The sequence below is a fragment of the Erythrolamprus reginae genome, chromosome 9 (genome assembly GCF_031021105.1).
Source record: "Erythrolamprus reginae isolate rEryReg1 chromosome 9, rEryReg1.hap1, whole genome shotgun sequence".
Classification (NCBI taxonomy): Eukaryota; Metazoa; Chordata; class Lepidosauria; order Squamata; family Dipsadidae; genus Erythrolamprus; species Erythrolamprus reginae.
Genome location: NC_091958.1, coordinates 12,411,082 through 12,437,976, shown reverse-complemented (window position 1 = coordinate 12,437,976; position 26,895 = coordinate 12,411,082). Strand labels below are relative to the sequence as shown.

Genomic DNA, 26,895 nt, shown 5'->3' with positions numbered 1-26,895 from the left:
CGGTATTGCAGCCGCCCCACCCTTCCTACACCCTTCCGCTCCAAGCTGTAGGGAGTGGGGGGGCGGCTGCAATACCGTCAATTTCAGGGGGGCTCCTTTCCTTTAAGTAGTTACACCAACTTTCTCTTTCCCGAGAGTAGCGACGGCAGCAGAGGCTTTCCTTAGAGCAGCAGCAACATCGGGAACGTCAGAGGCTTCCCTTTCTCTTCTCACGTTCGCGGCGCTGCTGCTGCTCTAAGGAAAGCCTCTGCTGCCGTCGCTACTCTCGGGAAAGAGAAAGTTGGTGTAACTGCTTAAAGGAAAGACGAACCACTGAGGAAAGGAGCCCCCCGAAACTGCCCCCCCCAACTACAGCTTGGAGTGCTTAGACTTCATATCTTTATCCCATAGGAAATAAAGGAAATAGGGGCTGGAAACCAATTAAACCCATTTCCATTATTTCCTATGGGATAAATTAATTCGGTACTCGACCAAATCGGTTCTCGACCACACTTTTGGAACGGATTATGGTCGAATACCGAGGTACCACTGTATACTGTTTCACAGTGCTTTACAGCCCTCTCCAAGCGGTTTACAGAATCAGCCTATTGCCCCGAACAATCTGGATCCTCATTTTTCCCACCTTGGAAGGATGGAAGGCTGAGTCAACCTAGAGCCTGGTGAGATTTGAACTGAACAGTCAGCAGAAGCAGCTTCCAGTAGTGTACTCTAACCACTGCGCCACCAAGGCTCATAATGTTCCCCTGCGTGAGATTTTTCACTTTTATACAACAGAATACTAGGGCCAAATATATAGGTATCACTTTTTAAAAAATTGGCCAGTGATATTTTTTGCAGACGATGGGGGTTATGGTATGTAGAAACATAGAAACATAGAAGACTGACGGCAGAAAAAGACCTCATGGTCCATCTAGTCTGCCCTTATACTATTTCCTGTATTTTATCTTACAATGGATATATGTTTATCCCAGGCATGTTTAAATTCAGTTACTGTGGATTTACCAACCACGTCTGCTGGAAGTTTGTTCCAAGGATCTACTACTCTTTCAGTAAAATAATATTTTCTCATGTTGCCTTTGATTTTTCCCCCATGTCCAGCTATTTAAATAAATATTTGCCTGACCAGTTTCTTCAGAAATCAGGGAGATGTTTTTTTCGTATCTCATGGCAAGCACAAATATTCTGGGACTGCAGTATCTTTAGACAGGGACCGTGAATAGAATAGAATAGAATGGAATGGAATAATAATTTTATTGCCACTTTGAATGCATACTAATTGGCATATGTTAAAATGAAATTTTGTTGCACACGGCTCTCAAAGGGTTCACTGCCTCAAATATACGCTACATGAACATGACAAAATAAATAAATAAATATAAAATTATGTATATACCCACATATATGACACAGAGAAACAACACAGTCTAGTTCAGAGGTATACCTGTACATGGTGAGAAAAACGGATCTTGTGAGTTTACCAGACAATTGGCACAAGGCAACAAAGCTGTTACAGAATCTGGTAATCCTGCTAGAAATACTTTGAAACCTCCTTCCAGAGGGGAGCAACAGATACGGACCATAAAGTGGGTGTGGGGATCTCTAGCAATGCTTTGAGCTCTAAATACATAACAGTATCGTGAATAACAGGAAGTGAGCTTCCTATACTCTTCTCGACTGTCTTTACCACTCTCTGTATGGACTTTCTATCTGAAAAGTGGCATACATATGCTGCCAAGTTCTCTGTTCCTGCTCTTAGTGAAGTACAGTGGGGGAGGATAGGAACTTCACAACCACAAGAAAACTCAACTGTTTAAAAATAGACCTACCTGAGGTTTTGAAAAGAGACAACAGCAGCTGTTGCAGCCGTGATCAACAGGACCAATAAGTAAGCATAAAAAACTAACGTATCTGAAAGTCTTGCGAAAGTATCAAAGGGCAAAAGACCAAATGCTTCTTCACACAAGTATAGGTTAGCATCAAAATCTCTAAAGAAAGAAAAGAATATGGTGACAGAGTCTGTGATTTTAAAGTATTTATTTATTAGAACTATATTCTACCCTGAAGTGTGGAAAGATCTTCCTTCTAATAAGCAAATAAGTTTAGGAAAACAATTATCGCTGGTACCTTGTTGCTCCGAATCCAAATTTTGCTTTCAGAAATTTAAAGATGTGTTCATCTGATTCCAGATTTAAAATTCTCTATGGGGGAAAGGAAAAAGGTAGAGTGATTACCGGTATATTCTCTGGGAAGGATTGTACAACTCAGTCCCTTTCTACCAACCCTACTCTCTTCTCATAACACATGTTATTACTTTAGTATTCTTTACAGCAGTGCAATAATTCATACCGTGTTTCCCCGAAAATAAGACACAGTCTTATATTCATTTTTGTCATATTTTCGGGGGGGGGTGCCTTATATTTCTCAAATAACACAAATTCACAGGCAGAAAAGCTGACACCCCCAAAGAAAGTGTACCGTACGGTACACTGATTATGGTACGGTACCTGTCAGTATGGCACCCACACACACAAACGACGGCACTTATATGGTACAACAGTATACTCCCGCTATTGCAGCTTCCGGCCACCAGAGGAACTACAGTCTATGCACTGTAGTGGAGACTGTAATGGCGGTGAGAGAGCAGCAGACTGTGTCTGCTTTACTGGACGGTACAAAGCAATGGAAGGGGCCAGCAGGGGACCCCACATTATAACGGTACCGCTATGAACAGCTTTGAATGGTACCGTATGTTTTCCCACCATACCGTATGTAAACTTGACTACGCCTTATTTTCGGGGGGTGCCTTATATTAGCAAATTCTGCAAAACCTCTGACATGTCTTATTTTCGGGGAAACAGGGTATGATTCAAATCTACAAGAAAAGTATTCTAAAGAAGCAGAAGAGGAAAAGGTTTCACTTCTGAGAAATAAATCAGAGTCCAACCCTTGGCCTTCTTCCAAGTTCCAATTTATAAACAGAGCCATGTTGGATATGAACTGTAGTCAACCTGATACTAACTTTTCCTATAGCTCTCCATCCAGGTTAAGGTTCATCCCTTGTCCCAACACCCACAAGTTCATGTGTGTGTGTTTGCTATTACATGGGGTTTTCTTAAATCGTTAAATATTTTAATTAATTGGATTGTTGTGACTGTTTTTACTTGTTGTGAGCCGCCCCGAGTCTCCGGAGAGGGGCGGCATACAAGTCCAACTAATTAATTAATTAATTAATTAATTAATTAATTAATAAATAAATAAATAAATAAATAAATAAATAAATAAATAAATCAATCAATCACGTGGACCACTCCGGTTCTCTCAACGTCCACGATCCTGCCCTGTACTTCCGGCTGGTGCTGAAGAAAAGATGACCTTGAATCTCTGGAAAGAATATGTGCTGGCTGGTATTTCCCCCTCTCATGCAACTACCCCTCCCCAATCTGACCCCCCCAGAGGTTAAACACAACCCTGATGTGGCCCTCAATGAAATCGAGTTTGACACCCCTGTTCTATATGAATATAGTCCTCTATAACAGTGTTTCCCAACTTTGGCAACTTGAAGATATCTGGACTTCAACTCCCAGAATTCCCCAGCCAGCATTTGCTGGCTGGGGAATTCTGGGAGTTGAAGTCCAAATGTCTTCAAGTTGCCAAGGTTGGGAAACACTGCTCTATAATTTAGTGCCTAAGGCTTAAACATCCTATATTCTTCTTTAAAACAATGCTCTGCAGATGGGAGAAAAAAAGCCAACCCTTACCCACCTTAATAAAATTATTTACAAGGAACGTCAAGCACAGCACTAATAGCACATGGAGGAGAAGCTTCCCAGTTCTGCTTAACAAGCCGCCGGTTTTCAAGTTATTCTGGAAGAGGCAAACAGTTAACAGTCCTTAAAATGCATCTACAACATGGGTGTCAAACTCGCGGTGTCATGTTGCCGCTGTGGCGATTTCCCCTTCCCGGAACTGGGGTCGGGATGGTCCACATGTGTTGAATCTGAACTGTGGCCGCTAGTTTGACACCCCTAATCTACCACAATACAAATTAAAGTTGTTTGGTATTTCTGGATTATTAATTAAATAATGTTAATAAATGGAAAGTTTTACTGTTGTATTAGCCACATTGCTTGTCCAATAAAGGCCATTTTCAGCTTCATGCAAGTACAGTGGTACCTGTACTCGCACACTTTCAGCAGAATGTCAGGGGGAATTGTTGGCACGGGTGTCAAGATAAAGGAGTGTTTATGCATATGTTTTGGGAATGCCCGATAGTGCAGGAATTTTGGCAAAAAGTGAAAGAGGATATCAATCGAATGCTAAATATACAATGGACTAAGGAAATGGCAGTACTAGTTAAAAGCAATGCGATGGGAGAATTTAGAGAAATAAAAAAAGCAGCAATAGAAAGCGCTTAGGCAGTAATAGTTTTGGGTTAGAAGGATGCGACAAAATGGACAATGCAAAATTGGTATAGGTACATGGTGGACCATATTCAATTTGAAATTATGGATAAAAGGATAACTTCGGATAATGAAACTGAGTTGGGACAACTGATGGGACGGTGGGACAAGGTAAGGCGATATATGATGAGCAGAATCCGAGACCAAGCTACAAGAAATAAATTGGAATCACTCTATAATATGTAAATAGATATATTGCTCTTGGGTCAAGTGGATTATATAAGAAACACCCCCGATTTGGTGGTGGGGAATGTGTGTGTGTCTGGGTGGTGGGCACATTTCACTATGCACTGTTTTATGTTGTGTGTATATAAATTTGTTAAAAATTAATAAAAAATAATAAAAAAAAAAGTACAGTGGTACCTCTACCTAAGAACGCCTCTACTTACAAACTTTTCTAGATAAAAACCGGGGGTTCAAGATTTTTTTGCCTCTTCTTAAGAACCATTTTCCACTTACAAACCTGAGCCTCCAAAACTGTAACCGGAAAAGGCCCCCGCGGGGCCTCTCTAGGAATCTCCTGGGAGGAAAGAGGGCCGGAAAAGGCGGGGAGAAGCCTCTGTGGGCCTCTCTAGGAATCTCCTGGGAAGAAATGGGGCTGGAAAAGGCGGGTAGAAGCCTCCGAGGGGCGTCTCTGGGAATCTCCTGGGAGGAAACAGGGCCTCCACCCTCCCTGTGGTTTCCCCAATCGTACACATTATTGGCTTTTACATTGGTTCCTATGGGAAAAATTGCTTCTTCTTACAAACTTTTCTACTTAAGAACCTGGAAACGGAACGAATTAAGTTTGTAAGTAGAGGTACCACTGTAGTAGGGAAACGGCAACTGTTGTAAATATGACTCAATTTTGATCGCATGGCCACGAGGGTGTCGCAATGGTCATAAGTCACTTTTTCAATGTTGCTGTAGCTTCAAACGGTCACTCAATGTGTGGTTGTAAATTAAGAACCACCTGCACCAATAAAGTGGAAAAGAACTGAAAACAACATGATGAAAATGTTAAGATTTGAGTTCTAATTAAAATTGTGGGCCACGAGGACAGAGAGGAAAAGGGGAAAAAATGAAGTGCAAATAATATTTATTTGCGCTTGCTCTCTACCACTTATAATGGTACAAAAACGGAAGATAAAGCAAGCGAACAGCACCTTTTGTTTTCTTAGCTAGGTATTTTGGCAAAGGAAAATGGAACACGTACCTGAAGTTTTCTTGCTAACAAGGCTGACATATTAAAGCTTAGAAGCAATGATCCAATTATCATAGAATTAAAGAATTGTAAGATGTAAACCATCATCAGACTGGCCCCCTGCACGATATAGAGCCATCTCACCTGCAAAAATGATTAAGAAGTGATGCCGGACTCAGCTTCTATTTTTTGGCATTTTTTAAAAAATAAATTGTTTATTTACAAATACATATAACAAACAAAGAACATTTAAAAATAGTGAGTGTTACGTGACAAGTCAGTTTACATTTCCCACGATATTCATTAATACTTATTCATACTTATATAGCTAATATTAACAATTCATTATGGCACCGGTCACCGGACCAGATTATCTCAGGGACCGCCTTCTGCTGCACGAATCCCAGCGACCAGTTAGATCCCACAGAGTGGGTCTTCTCTGGGTCCCGTCAACTAAACAATGCCGCTTGGCGGGACCCAGGGGAAGAGCCTTCTCTGTGGCAGCCCCGGCCCTCTGGAACCAACTCCCCCCAGAGATTAGATTTGCCCCCACCCTCCTTGCCTTTCGTAAGCGTCTTAAAACCCACCTCTGCCGCCAGGCATGGGGGAATTGAGATACTCTTTCCCCCTAGGCCTTTACAATTTTATGCATGGTATGTCTGTATGTATGTTTGGTTTTTATATTAATGGGTTTTTAATCGTTTTTATTATTGGATTATTATTGTACGCTGTCTTATTATTGCTGTTAGCCGCCCCGAGTCTCCAGAGAGGGGCGGCATACAAATCCAATAAATAAATAAAATAAAATAAATTTACAGTTTCCATACATCCTTTCAAATAGGTCTTTCCCTCTTTCTCCCTTTTTTCTTCCCCCCCGATATTTAAGCTTCTATTTCCTTCTCCTTAATCGTTACGTCTTTTATTTTAACTATCTGTTTTTATCTTTTCCATTTTTCCATCCAACAATAAAGTCTATCCCAGCATTTATAATAATCTGAATCTTCTTTATTTTTAAGTACATGTGTTAATTTATCCATTTTACTATAGACTGTTATTTTTTCAGTTACCTCTACTTCTTTTGATATACAGTAGTCCCTCACCTATCGCTGGTGTTACGTTCCAGACCTGGCCGCGATAGGTGAAATCCGCGATGGGGAATTTATCGACTGATAGTACTTATTTAAGTATTTATATTGTAATTGTTTGGTAAGTTTTCATTGTTTTAAGTGTTTATAAACCCTTCCCACACAGTATTTATTTTAGATACAGTATTTAAATACAGTATTTACAATTTTAGATATATATATATTTTTAAAAAACCTGCCAATCGAGTTCGGCGGGCTGTTTAAATCTGCCAATCGACTTCCTCAGAAACCCGCGATGAAGTGAAGCCGCAGTAGGTGAAGCGCGGTATAGCGAGGGACTACTGTACATCGTCATTTTTCCATGCTTATGCATTTTTTGGCATTAATGCTTAGATGAAAGAGACTAAATTTACATGACTCGTTTTTGTTTTATATCCAACCTGTTGTGGTTAGCTCTGGCCCAGCTCCTGCCCCAAGGAATGTGCAGGTGGATGTGGGGGAGACATCCACATGCCGCAGGCCTGTTTTGCTCCCGATGGAATCTGACGACGAAGCCTCCTCTGACCAAGGAGGCGTGAGTGACAGGGAAGAGGGGAGTTTGGCAGACAGCCCAGGAGGAGATCAATCATCTGTATCATCCTTGGATTCTGAACAAGAATTAATGACACATCCACGCGTGCGTAGAGTGATGCATAGGAGACAACAACTGAAGGATTATTACAAGAGAAAATGAGGCCACCTGTGGTTGGGTGGGGCTGCTGTAATTAGTGCTACAGATAAAAGTGCAGCCTGGTGTTTTAGCCTCATGGCAGTTTATCTGATTCATTGTTTTGTCAAGATTGTGGTTTTTGTGCTGTTCAAGATTGTGTGGACTCTCTGGACTTTAGAATTGGACTCAATTTCCCACTTATTGGGTGAGCAATTGGATTGCATTTAACCTGTGCCTTGTGTGTTCCAGAAAATCCCTTTGATATTTAAAAAGGGAACTGTTTCTGTTTTTTCTGTTTATAAAAACTTTTGGGTTTTCCTTTTATCGTGTGGTGTGTGTCTTCCTGGACTAATTACCCTGTAATTACAGGCGGCTGAAACACGCCGGCAGAACACAACCCAGTTTAAATTCATTATTTTTAATAATCCCACCCCCTCCATCGCCACTGAATGCCCCACCTGATAATGAACTTACTTTTCCTTCAGGAATCATGTCAAGGCAGTCGAGGGTGAACAAAGCCATGGCTTGGATCAACAGGATGAACTGATTAAATTGCCAAGTCAAACTTAAGAGGAAGGTGGCAACAAACACAGCGAGAAGGGTCAACCTCTGTAAGAAGAAAGAAGAAAAACAAGTGATGAAAAAAGAAGAATAGAAGGCTTTGGATTTGGGCAGAGTCAGTATTGCAATACTGCTTTCAAACCCCTGCACCACCATGGCAATAGAACAGAACAGAGGAGGCGGAGGAAGAGTAGAGGAAGAGGAAGAGAAGGAAGAGAGGAGAATACAGCAGAGTAGAGTAGGGTAGAGTAGAATAGAGGAAGAAGAGAAAGAGAAGGAGGAGAGGAGAATAAGGAGAATAAGGAGAGGAGAATAAGAGATTAGGATTGCCCCCACCCTCCTTGCCTTTGAGAAACTCCTTAAAACCCACCTCTGCCGTCAGGCATGGGGGAATTGAAACATCTCCCCCTTGCCCATGTAGTTTTTGTGTATGATTCGATTGTGTGCTTGTTTTCTTTTTATATATTGAGGTTCTTTTGGATTTTTTAACCTAAAACTGTAATTTAGATTGTGAAATATTAGATTTGTTACTATGTTTTGCTTACCATTGTTGTGAGCCGCCCCGAGTTTACGGAGAGGGGCGGCATATAAATCCAATAAATCTAAATCTAAATATATAATGTATAGAGTAGAGTAGAATACTCCAGGACCGTCTTCTGCCGCACGAATCCCAGCGGCCGATAAGGTCCCACAGAGTTGACCTTCTCCGGGTTCCGTCGACTAAACAATGTCATTTGGTGGGACCCAGGGGAAGAGCCTGCTCTGTGGCGGCCCCGGCCCTCTGGAATCAACTACCCCCAGAGATCAGAACTGCCCCCACCCTCCTTGTCTTTCGTAAATTGCTTAAGACCCACCTATATCGCCAGGCATGGGGGAATTGAGACATCTCCCCCAGGCTTATATAGTTTTATGTATGGTATGCTTGTGTTGTATGGTTTTTAAATTATGGGGGTTTAGATGCTTTCTGTTAAATATTAGATTTGTTACATTATCACATTGTTATTAATTGTTGTTGTGAGCCGCCCCGAGTCTGCGGTGAGGGGCGGCATACAAATCTAATAAATAGTAATAGTAAAATAGTAGAACAGAGGAGGAGGAGGAAGACAAGAGAAGAGGAGAATTGGCAAATGCTAGGTATATTTGGTTTCCAAACCATTCCCAATATTTCTTTAGCTGCAGCAAAACATTTTCTGAAGAAAACTTTTTTTTTTTGTGTGCAGTCAGGCGGTAGGGAAAGCAAGTAGGATGCTTGGCTGCATAGCTAGAGGCATAACAAGCAGGAAGAGGGAGATTATGATCCCGCTATATAGAGCGCTGGTGAGACCACATTTGGAATACTGTGTTCGGTTCTGGAGACCTCACCTACACAAAGATATTGACAAAATTGAACGGGTCCAAAGACGGGCTACAAGAGTGGTGGAAGGTCTTAAGCATAAAACGTATCAGGAAAGACTTAATGGACTCAATCTGTATAGTCTGGAGGACAGAAGGACAAGGGGGGACATGATCGAAACATTTAAATACGTTGAAGGGTTAAATAAGGTTCAGGAGGGAAGTGTTTTTAATAGGAAAGTGAACACAAGAACAAGGGGACACAATCTGAAGTTAGTTGGGGGAAAGATCAAAAGCAACGTGAGAAAATTATTTTACTGAAAGAGTAGTAGATCCTTGGAACAAACTTCCAGCAGACGTGGTTGGTAAATCCACAGTAAATGAATTTCAACATGCCTGGGATAAACATATATCCATCCTAAGATAAAATACAGAAAATAGTATAAGGGCAGACTAGATGGACCATGAGGTCTTTTTCTGCCATCAGTATTCTATGTTTCTATGTTTTTGGACAAGGAACGAGAGACTTACTTCGTGAGCCGATCGTAAATGTGGTCTGAAAAGGACCGTAATCGCAGTGAGCTGGACGGCAAAGAATGGTAGTGCCCAGTTTTCTCTTAGCGGGATGGTGAACTCCACTCGGGTGGTATCTACTCTGTGGAAATCAAAATCTAAAGTTAGTTCTAAGCTAAGATGGGGAAACTCTTCAAGAGAGGCGGAAATTAAAACACAGTTGGAATACAGTAATCCCTCGCTACTTCATGGTTCATCTTTCACGGATTCACTATTTCACAAGTTTTCAAAGGGGGCTTAAATCCATTAAATTTTTTAAATCCATTAAAAATTCATAAAATTCTTCTATAAGTACTACAGTGTTCCCTCGATTTTCGCGGGTTCGAACTTCACGGAAAGTCTATACCACGGTTTTTCAAAAATACTAATTAAAAAATACTTTGCGGGTTTTTTCCCTATACCACGGTTTTTCCCACCCGATGACATCATATGTCATCGCCAAACTTTCGTCTGCCTTTAATAAATATTTTTTGAATAAATTTTAATAAATAAACATGGTGAGTAATCATCTGAATGGTTGCTAAGGGAATGGAAAATTGCAATTTAGGGGTCTAAAGGGTTAAGGGAAGGCTTGTGATACTGTTCATAGCCAAAAATAGTGTATTTACTTCTGCATCTCTACTTCGCGGAAATTCGACTTTTGCGGGCGGTCTCGGAACGCATCCCCCGCGAAAAGCGAGGGAACACTGTACTGTACTCCATTAAAGAAACTGGTAGGATACCACATGTAGTTCCAGCTGCGAAACATTATAGAATGACTGTTTAATGCAAAGGGTGGGTTTTAAAAGTCCAAATACTTGTTAAATACATTAAAAAATATCTTTCCTCTACTTCGCGGAAATTCGTTTTTCACGGGTGGTCTTGGAACGCATCCCCCGCGAAAAACGAGGGATCACTGTATTCTTTGCCTATTGTGAAATCCAACCAAAGGTTTACACCAGGGGTCCCCAAACTTGACAACTTTAAGACTTATGGACCTCAATACCCAGAATTCCCAAGGTAGCACTCCTAATGCAAAGTTTCTGATGTTTTCAGGTAAAAACGGTCCCCAGGGGAGAAAAATCATTTATGATGGTAAGAGAAGACAACCTCACCTGTTGACTATATACCAGACAGCAGCTAATACACCTGAAAACCACGTTCCGCTAAGAAGCCAACTAGTTGCATACAAGGCAAGGACATACACAGCCTGAAGGCTGAACAGGGTATAGATGTAAAAATAAACGGGTTCTAAAAATCTCTGCAAAGGAAGGATAAATCAAGGAGTGAGGTAGCCATATTTCCTTTCAGCATGATGTCAACTATTCATATAAAAAAAAACATTTCTGTAAAATACATCCTGCTTATTGGGAAGACTTTTGAAACTTGATGTGTTCAAGTAAGGCATCCTGTAATTCTTCAAGCCTCCTGTACTTTTGGTGGAAGAACTTGACCTCATTGAACACAGCAAGATTTACATCTAAGCAAATATGATTGTGTGTGTGTGTGTGTGTCTTTGAGTCAATCTTTACTCTTGCAGGCTACAAATACCAATCTTTGCATTTTTGTAGGCAAGATTTTAGAGGATGTTTTGCCAGTCAAAATCGTCTTCATACGGTAAGATGAAAACGATTGGGCCAAAGTCATCCAGATAGCTTCCTCTCCTAAGGTAGGACTAGAGAAACACCTTTCAGCTGTGGCGAGGGGGGCGTTTGCCCAGGTTCGCCTGGTGCACCAGTTGCGACCCTATTTGGACCAGGAGTCACTGCTCACAGTCACTCACGCCCTCATCACCTCGAGGCTCGACTACTGTAATGCTCTCTACATGGGGCTACCTTTGAAGAGTATTCGGAAACTTCAGATCGTGCAGAATGCAGCTGCGAGAGCTATCATGGGCTTTCCCAAATATGCCCATGTTACACCAACACTCCGCAGTCTACACTGGTTGCCGATCAGTTTCCGGTCACAATTCAAAGTGTTGGTTATGACCTATAAAGCCCTTCATGGCACCGGACCAGATTATCTCCAGGACCGCCTTCTGCCGCACGAATCCCAGCGACCAGTTAGGTCCCACAGAGTGGGTCTTCTCTGGGTCCCGTCAACCAAACAATGCCGTTTGGCGGGGCCCAGGGGAAGAGCCTTCTCTGCGGTGGCCCCGACCCTCTGGAACCAACTCCCCCCAGAGATTAGAATTGCCCCCACCCTCCTTGCCTTTCGTAAGCTGCTTAAAACCCACCTCTGCCGCCAGGCATGGGGGAATTGAGATACACTTTCCCCCTAGGCCTTTACAATTTTATCCATGGTATGTTTGTATGTATGATTGGTTTTTATAATAATGGGTTTTTAACTGTTTTAAGTATTGGATTATTGTTATATGCTGTTTTATTGCTGCTGTTAGCCGCCCCGAGTCTGCGGAGAGGGGCGGCATACAAATCCAATAAATAAATAAATGAATAAATGAATAAATAAATCTCATGTTTCCCTACTCCCAAGCCAGGACTTTAACCATTATACCAAACCAAGTATCAAAAGAAAAATAGCAATAGTGTTTAGACATATACCACTTCATAGTCCTTTTACAGCCCTCTCTTAAGCGATTTACAGAATCAGCATATTGCCCCCAACAATCTGGGTCCTCATTTTACCCACCTCGGAAGGATGGAAGGCTGAGTGAACCTTGAGCTGGCTCTGAAATAAATTTCAGGCCCTGTGTGTGTATATAAAACAATGACATTAAGTGTTGCTGCATTTATGCAAACACCATAACAATAAGGATGGGGTTTTTTTGAGCATTTGCCGGGGATCTTTCATTACAACTTACTTTCAAATGAAGCACTCTGTATAGTATGCTGAGAAATACTTCTTGATAAACGTTCATCCTTTCAAGTATGTTAATTGTCCTCATGGATTCAGTTTTATTGTCATAGATCAAGCTGTGTAAACCTGCACAGTGAAAAGGAAGAGAAAATGTGACACCTCCACCTATATAAATCCATGAAAATGTCAAAGACTTATGCTAAAGTGAAGTTACAAAGAAAGAAACTGAAATAATGTCATTTATTCATTCATTTGTTCTGCCCATCTCAACCAAATGACTTTATTTTCTTGGTTTAGTTTAGAGTATGGGTATCCAATCTTTTCGCTTGCTTGGGCCATGTTAAGTAAAAACAAATTGTCCTGAGCCACATATAAAATATATATCAAAGAGAAAAATTCTTTTCTCTATCACACAATACTAGGATGATGGGGTACTCCCTAAACTTCATAGGTAAGAAAGTGAGGACAAATACAGGGAAATATTTCTTCACCCAGAGGGTCCTTGGTTTATGGAATTCAGTTCCAGAAGAAGTTGTGACAGCTGTCAGCCTGGATAGCTTCAAGGCAGGATTAGACAGATTCATGGATGCCAAGTGTATCGGTGGTTATTGAAAGGGATGTCCGAGGGCCGCTTCTATGTGGGTTGAGGCAGGCAGGATTCCCTTGAGTACCATTTGTTGGGGGTCAAGGGAAAGGGAGGGTTTTGCCTTCTCTTTCTGCTCAAGATCCCCATGGACAATTGGTGGGCCACTGTGTGTTACAGAATGCTGGACTTGATTGGCTTTGGCCTGATTCAGCAGAGCTCTTCTTATGTTCTTATAACACAGTTTATTGTAGATAAATAACAAGCCTCCTTTATTTTTTTAAATATTCTTTATTATAATTTTGTGAGGCCACATTAATAGCTCTCAAAGGTGGCATGCGGCCCGAGAGCCAGATATGCAAAGTTAATGGAGAAAACTGGGTTTGTTTAAAAGACTGTAACAACTGCAATGATTCGCTTAACAATCATGACAAAATGTTGCGAAGTTGGGCATGATTTAACAACCACGTGGATTAACCATGTAAATTCTAGTCTCAATTGTGATCAAAAGTCAAGGACTATCTGTTGTGGTTAGCTTTGGCCCAGCTCCTGCCCCAAGGACTGTGGATGTGGGGGAGACATCCACATGCTGCAGGCCTGTTTTGCTCCCGGTGGAATCTGCTGATGAAGGCTCCTCTGACCAAGAAGACATGAGTGACAGGGAGGAGGAGAGTGTGGCAGACAGCTCAGAAGGAGATCAATTATCTAGCTCCTCCTTGGATTCAGAACAAGAGTTAATGATACAGCCACGCATGCGGAGAGCAATGCATAGGCAACAACGGAGAGATTATTATCAAAGAAAATGAGGCCACCTGTGGTTGGGTGGGGCTGCGGTAATTAGTGAGGCTGCTATAAATAGCAGCCTGTGGGTTTGGCCATTGTGGAGGATTATCTGATCGTTGTGTTTCGTGCCTGCTTTGCTGACTTCGACCTTTGGGTGCTGATTCTTCCCCGCTTTGAAACTAAACCAGAGCAAAGTGTGTTTCACTTTGTGGAAGAAGAAGGACTGTGAATTGCCTCACAGCTGCAAACTAAGTAACTCAGAACTGATAAGGGACTTGTACAAATTACCAGTTTGTTTGGAGACAAGTGCTCTTTGCTATACAAAAAGAGTGCTTCGTTTATTTGCATTTTCGGTATAAAGAACATTGTTTTGAATTCTCAAACGTGTGTATGCCTGAAATTGTATCTGTGCATTTTCAGGAGGATTCTACCAGAGAGCTCGACAGAACAACTATCTATGGAAGGCAAAGCTGGATAATTGGTTCTAAGCATGAACAGTTGATATGTTTGATGCAGAAAAATAACATTAAAAACACCAACTCTACAATACCTTGTTGAATTGATGGAGCTGCCAGCATCTGTTTGTAATAGGAGTAGTATAAACCACATTCTGTTCTGAAGGAAATTTCCCGTTCTACTTCCTAGAAGGAAATACATCAGTTGAGATGCAAGAAGTACTTTAAATTATTTATTTATTAATTTTAGAATAGAATAACAGAGTGGAAAAGGACCTTGGAGGTCCAACTCCCTTACTTAGGCAGGAAACCCTACATCAGACAAATAGTTATTCAATTTTGTCTTTAAAACCTCCAGTGTTGGAGCATTCACAACTTTTGGGGGCAAGTTGTTCCACTGATTAATTGTTCTAACTGTCAAGAAATTTCTCCTTAGTTCTAAGTTGCTTCTCTCCTTGTTTAGTTACCACCCATTGCTTCTTGTCCTACCCTCAGGTACTTTGGAGAATAGGTTGACCCCATCTTCTTTGTAGCAACCCCTGAGATATTGGAGCACTGCTTTCATGTCTACCCTAGTCCTTCTTTTCATTAAACTATAGATACCCAGTTTATGCAACTGTTCTTGCTTGACCTTGTCCTGTGTAGTACACTTGGGCAGGGTTTACATATCACAGGAAGGCCATGTTTAACTATGATTTGTTGTACATCCTAAAGTTGATTCAATTCCCACTTTGGAAGGGCTGTAACTTTGTCTGACATATTGCAAATGTTATAAAAACCAAACCTGTCCCATTAAGCCTGACTGCAATGTTTCAACTTAAGTCTTAAGTAGAATAGAGTTGGAGTAAGACCGCGAAGAATTTATTTATTTATTTATTTAGTCCAATACACAATGAGAGTTTTAGTGGGTATATATCTATATACACATAGAAAAAATACATGATGAAGGTTATAGAGGAGATACTCATGGTAAAATATATCTAAGAAATAATAGAAAAGAAGGTATAGTAATAGAGCATATCAATGAAAGAATAGAAGAAGAGATATAGGAATAGAAGAAAGGTATAGGAGATATAGGAGAGCAATAGGACAGGGGACGGAAGGCACTCTAGTGCACTTGTACTCGCCCCTTACTGACCTCTTAAGAATCTGGATAGGTCAACCGTAGATAATTTAAGGGTAAAGTGCTGGGGGTTTAGGGATGACACTATGGAGTCCGGTAATGAGTTCCACGCTTCGACAACTCGGTTACCGAAGTCATATTTTTTACAGTCAAGTTTGGAGCGGTTAATATTAAGTTTAAATCTATTGTGTGCTCTTGTGTTGTTGTGGTTGAAGCTGAAGTAGTCGCCGACAGGCAGGACGTTGCAGCATATGATCTTGTGGGCAATACTTAGATCTTGTTTAAGGCGTCTTAGTTCTAAACTTTCTAGGCCCAGGATTGAAAGTCTAGTTTCATAGGGTGTTCTGTTTCGAGTGGAGGAGAGAAGGGCTCTTCTGGTGAAGTATCTTTGGACCTTTTCAAGGGTGTTAATGTCTGAGATGCGATATGGGTTCCAAACAGATGAGCTGTATTCGAGGATCGGTCTGGCAAAAGTTTATGCCATACAACTTTTAAAACTTATGGGTTAAATCCATGCATATTGACTTCAGGGCATCTAATCTTTGCACGATTAGGTTGAGATGCAACCCAATACATTAAACAGGCAAAGCCATTTGCAATACTTATCTCATTTCTCACAATAGTTATTCCGGGCCATAGATCACTAACTTTCCTAGCTCAAGCAGTGTGAAATTGAGGTTGAAAGATTAATCAAGATCATTTTGCGAGTTGATGACACAGCAAAGCTTTAAACTCTTCTTACTGACGTCCACATATTCCAGACAATTTTGTACGTTGACCAAAATATAAGTTCCTAAAAAATGCAAGGAACTATAAACTACGTTTCATTTCAGCTATCAGGCATAGGTGTGATAATCAAAGGGGGGGGGGGGGGACGACACTTAACCTAGCATTATTTTTTTAAAGTTACTACCATGATCCGGTAATTCTTGTGATTTTAAACTGACAAAAAAAAGTCTTAACTGATGTGCCCTACACATAAGAACCAAAGTGCTCTTGGGTAAAATGTAAATTTAAAATTGGTAGCTGAACTTTCTCTTTCTTTTTAATTCTTACACTTAACATGAAAAAGCTGAAGTTGAATGAATTATATGTTGAATAATATTAGAATAAGTGAAAAAAGTGATTAGAATAATCCACCAAAATCAATTAGTTTACTCTAATCTGGATTGAACCCAATGGAAATTTTACGAACGTCTTTTCTACGTTCTTTTGTCTTTCCTAAAGTCATTTGTATGTTACAGCCATCACCCTGTCATTTTACATTCCATTTCTGATCCCAATATGAATCGGATAGAGTCTTTCTATTTAAAATAATCTTGTCTTTTGCAACGTGGGAAAGATGCTTTTTATGCCAGTAAGCATTTAATCTCCTGAGTGGCAAAGACTTAAGGGACTCTGCTTGTTTTAAAGCTGTTTTATCGGCTGTATTTGTCTGTTTTATTGTCTCGCTGACATTCAAGGCTTATCAGGTGGGTAGCCGGGATATCTATGGAGGAGAGAAGGAAGAACTAATATCCAACATGATGTTATCAGCCAACAACTGACACAAATTATTTGAGCAGATCACCACTGGCACAAAGGACATAGAGTGATACCTTGTCTTACAAACTTAATTGGTTCCGGGACGAGGTTCTTAAGGTGAAAAGTTTGTAAGACGAAACAATGTTTCCCATAGGAATCAATGGAAAAGCGATTAATGCGTGCAAGCCCAAAATTCACCCCTTTTGCCAGCCGAAGCGCCCGTTTTTCCACTGCTGGGATTCCCCTGAGGCTCTCCTCCATGGGAAATCCTACCTCTGGACTTCTGTGTTTCCCAGCATCGCTAAAATGAGCACTTCATTGGCAACGGAAGTCTGGAGATGGGGTTTCCCAGCGAAGGGAGCATCAGTGAAATTGTAGCATCGCAAAAACACTGAAGTCCTCAAAACCCCACCTCCGGACTTCTGTTGCCAGCGAATTCCCCTTTTTTGCGCTGCTGGGATTCCCCTGCAGCATCACAAAAACACGGAAGTCTGGAGGTGGGGTTTCCCATGGAGGGGAGCCTCAGGGGAATCCCAACAGTGCAAAAACGGGTGCTTCGCTGGCAATGGAAGTCCAGAGGTGGGGCATCCCAGCGGCGGCGGTGGGTTTGTAAGGTGAAAATAGTTTGTAAGAAGAGGCAAAAAAATCTTAAACCCCGAGTTTGTATCTCGAAAAGTTTGTATGATGAGGCGTTTGTAAGACGAAGTATCACTGTATTTCAGGCCAGTGGTGGGATGATGTCCCGTTGTTGAAGTTTGTGGCAGGGGTGAAACGCTCCCGTTTCGCTCGTGCCTGTCAGTCGTCGGAGAACTGGTCGCGAAGGGAGCGTGAGGCTCCGCCCACCCGCCTCCATTTGGGTTCTTTTACCCTCCGCGCATGCACAGAACGCTTTTCCCGTGCACCAATGGTAAAAGAATCCAAATGGCGGCGTCCGTGCAAGTAGGTGGAGCCTCACGACCCCTTCGCAACTGGCTCTCCGACGACTGACAGGCCCGAGCAAACCAGGAGCACTTCGCCCCTTTGTGAAGGATACAAATTTTCTACCACACTGAGAACTTCAAGACTACATGTTTGCTATAATGACTTCAGTGATGGTCCAATCACAAAGGACAAACTTAGCAACTTTAGGAAGGGGGGACTGAACCCACGACCAAAAATATTCTGTTCTACCCCGGGCCTACACAGATTGAAAACAAAGGAGGAATCCATTCGCTGATATTTCAAATCAAACCTTCTTATATAGAAAGCATCATTTATACAAGCCAAGTCTCTGCATTTGAGTTCACCTCGGCAGCTTCTCAGTGAAAAGAGTTAAAAGATAAACAGTCCAGTGGCCAAGCTGCTGCCAAAGATCAAAGCTAATTGCATATTCCTGTATGAGATAAGGATTCGTCAGTTTCACTGACTTACAGTTACAGCATTCCAGACTCTCCATAGACAGGGCAATTCTATACCAAGGATTTTAGCTGAGAAATAACAGTTGGCTAGCATAACATGGCTGGAACCTCAAACTCAACTGACTTCATTACAGAACTTTGAAACTCCAGCCTGAATTTCTCATGAGCCACCCTTAAATATCTATGAGGAGTGGTCAACAATTCCCTAGAGTTAAAAAACTACAGACTAATTCCTTTTCCCATACAAGTATTCTTGTCTTTTTCTTAGTCTTCTAAAGCGGGCATCTAACAAAGGCTCAAGGTCTTCTTCCTCCTCTCCTCCTCTAAGTCAGATCTTACTGTCATTGGCGTATCTGCCATCTATGGTGGTCCTTCAAGTTCATCTAGGATTATTTCTCCATAACTCTCACTCTTTGCATCAGCTGGCAAAACCACTGGCCTAGGGTACCAAGTTGGCCCTGGTTCAACCTCCTCAGAATCTGCCATTATCAGAGTTGGTTGAGGATCACTTACAACAAAATTCCAAATGTTGGAATGTTGACTTCAATTCCCAGAATTCCCCAACCAGCCAAAAACCAATTCCAGATGATAGATTTTGCCATCTTTGAAGCAGGAGACCCCAAAGCACTTTCAGTTGTTTGGATAGGAATTCTTCTACCCTAAATTCAATCAGCCACAAAGCTTGTACATTAATACAACTGATGTCTTCACATTTGTTATGCATTGGGGGGGGGGGGGAGTATATATAATGTACAATATCATCTAACATATTTTTTGAAACATTCTGGGTTTAATGGGGGAGGAAGATTGATCATAGAGAGGGATCCAATTAGCAAAAATGCATCAAACATAATTAATCTGTAAGCTGGGTACCAGCTGTATTCCATCGAATGCCACACTTTATGGGGTAAACATTACTGTTTTACATCTGTTCTATACTAAGCTAACATCTGCTTTCTTTATTTGCCAGTTCTGTAACAAGTTCTACTTTTTTCCTAGACTCTCATCAATTGTGGCCAGAGCTTAACAATTTAATAGTAAAATCCATTCAGTCATATTAACATTAGTTAAGAAAACAACGTAGTTCCTCTTTAGTAGTAACAATATTAATAGAATAGGAGGTAGACATACATATACACTGCTCATAAAACTAAAGGGAACACTTAAACAACACAATATAATTCCAAGTAAATCAAACTTCTGTGAAATCAAACTGTCCCCTTAGGAAGCAACACTGATTGACAATCAATTTCACATGCTGTTGTGCACCTTCAACTTTGTACAGAACAAAGTATTCAATGGGAATATTTCATTCATTCAGATCTAGGATGTGTTATTTGAGGGTTCCCTTTATTTTTTTGAGCAGTATATTTAGAATAGGCTAGAATTCTTTACTGGCCAAGTGTGATTGGACACACAAGGGATTTGTCATTGGTGCATATGCTCTCAGTGTACATTTTATAAACCTCAATATGTAAAATGTGGATATAGTTTATTCAAATGCTTGTGTTGCTGCTAATTATTGCAGCTTGACATCCCTGTGCAGTACACACACGTTTATGATGAAGGACAGGAACAGACCAAAACTTTCAGAACGCAACAACGATTAGAGTGGGCCTTCTCCGGGTCCCGTCAACTAAACAATGTCGGTTGGCGGGCCCCAGGGGAAGAGCCTTCTCTGTGGCGGCCCCGACTCTCTGGAACCAGCTCCCCCCAGAGGTTAGAACTGCCCCTACTCTCCTTGCCTTTCGTAAGCTCCTTAAAACCCACCTTTGTCGTCAGGCGTGGGGGAACTGAGACATCTCCCCTGGGCTTATACAATTTATGCATGGTATGTTTGTATGTATGTTTGCTTAGTAAATGGTTTTTTAAAAAATATTTTAAATTATAATTTAGATTTGTCATGAATTGTTTTATCTTGTTGTGAGCCGCCCCAAGTCTGCGGAGAGGGGCGGCATACAAATCTAAATAATAAATAAACAAACAAATAAATAAATAAATAAATAAATAAATAAACGATGTTTTTACCTTGATATTTGAAAACCACAGATCGTTTTCATGAAGTGTGGAGATGTAAACAGATGTGAGTATTCCCAAGAAAAGGCCCACAATTCCGCCAAGAACAAGTGAAACTTTCTTCCATAGTTTTGTACCTAGTTAAAAGTTTAAAATTAAAAGGTTTTGAAATGAAGACAATCATCTTCTCCAGTTACTGTCCATGTTCTATCCATAAATATGTGTAGTTTTAATGCTTCAATATATATATATTTACTTATTTTATAACTTGTAAGCTGGCCAGAGTTTTCTTATATGGAAGACAGGCGGCATAATTTTTTAAAAAAATAATAATAAAATTTTAAAAATTAAGCCATGGAATCTGCCAGTTTAAAAACAAAAAACATAGAACCTTGATTGGAAGAAGTGGAAGAAGAATGCCTTTATTTTGTTTGTTAACTTTGTTGGCTGCCTTACAATAATGAAAAGGAAGGAAAGGAAAACCGTGCAAACAGAACAGAAATAAAATAATAGAGTAATAAAGTAACGATGAAGGAGTACAATGAGAATAATACGTTTATACAGACTGTCCCAAAAGCTTTGGTGCAATTTTAAAATTTAAAAAGCTTAAAACTGTATCCTGTCTTTTGGGATATCCTGAATGCTTATTATAAGTTAATTTTTTTTAAAAAAATAACACGGTTTCAATAAGTTTCAAAGAAAGACAGAATGCAAAGCAACAAAAATAACAAAAATTTAAAAAGCAGGGGAGGAGATCAAAGAGGAAAACTGTTAAAAAAAGTGACCAAAAATTGTTTTAATTTTTCTTTCTCACAATTGTGACTTACCAGCCACGCTCTTCTCGTTAAGTTTCCAATTTTTCTCATGTGACAGACAATCTTGTGGAACATTGCTGTTTTTTATTCCTCTTCTCTGTCTAACACTTGTCATGATGTCAGTAACATTCACACATTATACTTCATCTGGTTCCTATATGCATATTTACAAACACAAAGTACGAGAGGTGTTAATTAAACATACACTTAAAAATCAATCAATCCTTCTTCCCTTTCTCCTCCTTTTAAAAATTATACCAGGAAGTAAATATTCACACTACACAGAAAAATGGCAGGCTTTGAACATTAATGCTGAAGAATTATAGTTTTTTTCCCTTGCAGAGCAATTAATCATTTGTTGGCTTATTCCTGTCACAAATAAATTAGAGAAATAAACACGATCATCAAACACATTAGTTCATTTGAGATGACAGATTTGTCAGCCAGGGTATAAAAAAGATAGAATAAAAGCAAAATACTGTATCTTGATTTTTCTTTCCTGGAGCCTTGGCACAATACAGGTAGTCCTCAAATTACAACAGTTTGTTTAGTGACTATTCAAAGTAACAAAGACACTAAAAAATATGACTCATGACCATTTTTCACGGTTGCAACCTTTTCAGGTTACAAGTCTTTACGAAGACTTTTTAATACCAAATGACCACCAGGAAGTGAGAATGTCAACTATGGAAATCAAATACTGTATTTTTTGGAATATATGCCAGACCTTTTTACCCCCAAAAAGAGGGTGAAAATTTGGATGCATCTTATACACCAACTATAAAGCCCTTCATGGCACCGGACCAGATTATCTCAGGGACCGCCTTCTGCTGCGACCAGTTAGGTCCCACAGAGTGGATCTTCTCCGGGTCCCATCAACTAAAGAATGCCTCTTGGTGGGACCCAGGGGAAGAGCCTTCTCTGTGGCGGCCCCAGCCCTCTGGAACCAACTCCCCCCAAAGATTAGAATTGCCCCCACCCTCCTTGCCTTTCGTAAGCTGCTTAAAACCCACCTCTGCCATCAGGCATGGGGGAATTGAGATACTCTTTCCCCCTAGGCCTTTACAATTCTATGCATGGTATGTATGTATGTTTGGTTTTTTTATATTAATGGGTTTTTAATTGTTTCTAACATCAGACTACTATTGTACACTGCTTTATTGTTGCTGTTAGCCGCCCCGAGTCTCCGGAGAGGGGCGGCATGCAAATCCAATAAATAAATAAATAAATAAATAAATACCTGTAGCCCCATAAGGACCTGAGCTTATGACTGCAATGGCTAACAAACCAAAACTAGGTTTCCTGGTAAAATATGTAGGAAAATCCCACTGGGGTAAAAATCTACTTAAAAAGTTTGAAAAACTATCATAGGCCAAAGCAGAGACAAGCAGCTTCTGCGCTTTTGCTAAGACAATTTGCCAAGGGTGTGACCACAAAGTGCCCAGGTTCTCTAAGTTCAACTCAATGTTTAAATAAGCAGCGTGCAATAGAAAGGAAGAAGGAAGTGCTGTTTTATCTATTATTGGTTGATGGAAAGAATTTTTAAAAAATGTTTCCTTTATTGATTTTTTATTTTTAGAACATCACAATAATTGATGATCCATACCCATTTTCTTAATTGTATTTATTTAATAATATACAGTGTTCCCTCGATTTACGCGGGTTCGAACTTCGCGAATAGCCTATACCAATTTTTTTTAAAAAAAAATTAATTAAAAAACACTTCGCAGTTTTTTTTCCTATACCACGGTTTTTCCCACCCGATGAACATCATATATCATCGCCAAACTAATAATTTTTGCAAATAAATAACAAATTATTGTTAATAAATAATTATGTTTATAAATATTAGGATCACTAAGTGTCTTATTCAGTGGTGAGTACCAGTAATAATGGTGAGTAAATGGTTGTTAAGGGAATGGGAAATAGTAATTCAGGGGTTTAAAGTGTTAAGGGAAGGCTTGTGATACTGTCCATAGCCAAAAATGGTGTATTTACTTCCGCATCTCTACTTCGCGGAAATTCAACTTTCGCGGGCGGTCTTGGAACGCATCCCACGCGGAAATCAAGGGAACACTGTACATACAGTAGTGGATTTACCGTTGCTACCGGTTTGCTATTGCTATTGAAGCGCATGTAGGTGCTTCTGAGTTGGAGCAGAGATGTCCAGGCAGGTGGGCGGAGCCTCACTACACTGCCGCTACTGGTTCGCACAATCTGGAATGAACCCTGTAGCAACCCACCACTGACAGAGCACAAGAGGTATGTTTAGGGGATTAATATGAATTTTGCCAGACGGAAGAGGGATTATAATTCCTGAAACTGCTACGTAATGTGCAGACTGATGTCACTGAACCCTTAGGCCAGTGTTTTTCAACCTGGACAGCTTGAATATTTCTATTAATATTGACATTCATTCATTTATTCATTTATTCATTTATTCATTCATTCATTCATTCATTCATTCATTCATTTATTTATTTATTTGGATTTGTATGCCGCCCCTCTCCAAGGACTCGGGGCGGCTCACAGCATGTACTAAAACAGAACAATAATATGAATCCAATTAATACTACATTTAAAACAACCATTAAATTCAATTAAAAGAAAACCTATCAAACCAATCATTCAACAATTATGCTCAACAAATTCATTGGTCAGGGGGAAGATCTAAAAGCCCCAAGCCTGGCGGCAAAGATGAGTTTTTAAACTCTTTCGGAAGGCGAGGAGAGTGGGGTCAGTGCGAATCTCTGGGGGGAGTTGATTCCAGAGGGTCGGGGCCCCTACAGAGAAGGCTCTTCCCCTAGGTCCTGCCAGCCGACATTGTTTGGTCAACGGGACCCTAAGGAGGCCAACTCTGTGGGACCTCACCGGTCGCTGGGATTCGTGCAGCAGAAGGCGGTCTCTGAGATGGTCTGGTCCTATGCCCTGTAGGGCTTTATAGGTCATAACCAACACTTTGAATTGTGCCCGGAAACAGATCGGCAGCCAATGCAGTCCATGGAGTGATGGTGAGATGTGGGCATTTCTTGGAAGGCCCAAGACTGCTCGTGCAGCTACATTTTGGACGGGTTGAAGTTTCCAAACCCTCTTCAAAGGTAGCCCCATTGTTTTCTCAATGACAATCATTAAAGTGTTGTACCTCATGATTCTTGACAAATGTATACAGTGTTCCCTCGATTTTCGCGGGGGATGCGTTCCGAGACCGCCCGTGAAAGTCGAATTTCCGCGAAGTAGAGATGCGGAAATAAATACACTATTTTTGGCTATGAACAGTATCACAAGCCTTCCCTTAACACTTTAAAACCCTAAATTACAATTTCCCATTCCCTTAGCAACCATTTAGATTATTACTCACCATGTTTATTTATTAAAGTTTATTTAAGAAAATGTTTTTTAAAGGCAGACGAAAGTTTGGCAATGACATATGACGTCATCGGGCGGGAAAAACCGTGGTATAGGGGAAAAAACCGCGAAGTATTTTTTAATTAATATTTTTGAAAAACCGTGGTATAGACGTTTCGCGAAGTTTGAACCCGCGAAAATCGAGGGAACACTGTATTTTCTTTTATGTACACTAAAAGCATATGCATCAAAGACAAATTCCTTTTGCGTCCAATCATACTTGGCCAATAAAGAAATCTATTCTATTTTCTTTTTTATTTTCTTTTATTTTTTCTCTCCTCTCCTCTCCATTCTATTCCATTGAAGATTGTGGACTTCAACTCCCAAAAGGAACTCTGAGACTTGATGTCCACACAATTTCAAGTTGTCCCGGTTGAATAAACACTGCAATCTCTTTTCAAAAATATTAATTGCGGTCTCTTCCTTGTTGCTTGTTCAGAAAATAGGTGCCAGAAAGGGAATCATGGGTTCTCCTAACTCAGAAGCTCAGCTTCTTCAGTCTTTCCCACCAAAACAGATTCTCCAAGAAGCTCCGTTAAGATAATGCACCATCAGTACAAAATTGCCTGTCCCGTTAGATTCCGTTAAAAGTAAACGCAACTGAATTGCTTCTGAACGGACCCATCTGGGATGGCCCCAAGTTAACTCAAGCTAGGCGTATTTACTTAGAAGCAAACTTTGCCAAATTCGCAAAAATGAACCCAGTTCAAGGGGGCACAGAATGATTGCTACACAAACAAGCTGGAACTAACTTCTCAATCGACAGTGGAATTTTTCAGGCTTTTAACTTACCTACCAATGAACTGGTAAGGAAACCAATTGGTAAAATACACATGCTACCGTGACAATGAAATCATAATCTATCTTGAAACAATAGCTACATTCAGACAACCTCCTAGTCCACTATTAACCTAAGTAGGATAATTTTGACCTAATCTTTGTTCTGAAAGTAATTCTGTGTATGGTTTTAATGATATGGGTTTTTAGATGTTTTTAAGTACATTGGTTTTGTCACCTTGTTTATCACTGTTGTGAGCCGCTCCGAATCTTCGGAGAGGGGCGGCATACAAATCTAATTAATAATAATAATAATAATAATAATAATAATAATAATAATAATAATAAATTTGCAGGATGGATGTGTACACAATTAAAATGTGCTGGATTTCTTTGTGGTTAAACGTTTTGCGCGAGTTCAGCCTACCTGGGTGTTATCCAAGGATATGACATTTGGCAGGAAAAGGGAAAGGGAAAATGGAGGTTATGAACGCCCCAACACTCAACACTTTCAAGAAGAGATTGGACTGCCATCTGTCTGGGGTGGTGTGGGGTATCCTGCTCAAGAAGGGGGTTGGACTAGATGGCCTGCAAAGTCCCTTCCAACTCTAAAAATAAACTTCCCAGGCATCTAGAATTGTGTGATGTATTTTCCTACGATCCAAGTACCTTTTGCAACTGACAGATCGTGATTTGGTCAATGTTTATTTTTTTTCAATATTGGCTACAAATAATAATAATAATAATAATAATAATAATAATAATTTGAAAACAATAAACATTGACAAAATCGCGATCCATCAGTTGCAAAAGGCCACCGTATTTGGATCTGCGAGCATCATACGAAAATACATCACAGTCCTAGATGCTTGGGAAGTGTTCCACCTGTGATATTGTGACATGAAATCCAGCGTATCAATCTCATTTGCTGTGTACATGTATTCCTGTTTTTTGTGATGATAATAATAATAATAATAATGATACAAAATCCAGCATATCAATCTTGTTTGCTGTGTATTACTGTTTTTTATAAATAAAATAATGATGATTAAAAAAAAAAGGTGATGATAATAATAACAATCATGATTCAATAATTATAATAATAATAATAATAATAATGATGATGATGATACAAAATCCAGCATATAAAACCTTTTTTGTGAATGAAATAATGATGATAACGATAATGATAATAATAATAATAATAATAATAATAATAATAATAATAATGATACAAAATCCAGCATATCAGTCTTGTTTGCTGTGTATTACTGTTTTTTGTGAAAAAAATCATCATCATCGTCATTATCCTGCCTAG

General features: G+C 40.2%; 1 protein-coding gene across 2 annotated transcripts in view; it reads right to left on the bottom strand.

The window, feature by feature from the left end:
- DPY19L3 (dpy-19 like C-mannosyltransferase 3) overlaps positions 1-26,895 on the bottom strand; it is a 47,768-nt gene that overhangs the window by 20,268 nt on the left and 605 nt on the right. For both annotated transcript variants that reach the window (XM_070760291.1, XM_070760292.1), the window contains exons 2-12: positions 21,408-21,549; positions 20,593-20,717; positions 14,616-14,706; positions 12,704-12,825; positions 10,998-11,143; positions 9,862-9,985; positions 7,912-8,046; positions 5,656-5,787; positions 3,763-3,864; positions 2,125-2,198; positions 1,827-1,985 (exon numbers count right to left, since the gene is read on the bottom strand). In XM_070760291.1, the coding sequence (XP_070616392.1) occupies positions 1,827-1,985; positions 2,125-2,198; positions 3,763-3,864; positions 5,656-5,787; positions 7,912-8,046; positions 9,862-9,985; positions 10,998-11,143; positions 12,704-12,825; positions 14,616-14,706; positions 20,593-20,717; positions 21,408-21,510 (1,313 nt within the window). In that variant the 5' untranslated portion in view covers positions 21,511-21,549. The remainder of the gene's footprint in view (positions 1-1,826; positions 1,986-2,124; positions 2,199-3,762; positions 3,865-5,655; positions 5,788-7,911; positions 8,047-9,861; positions 9,986-10,997; positions 11,144-12,703; positions 12,826-14,615; positions 14,707-20,592; positions 20,718-21,407; positions 21,550-26,895) is intronic.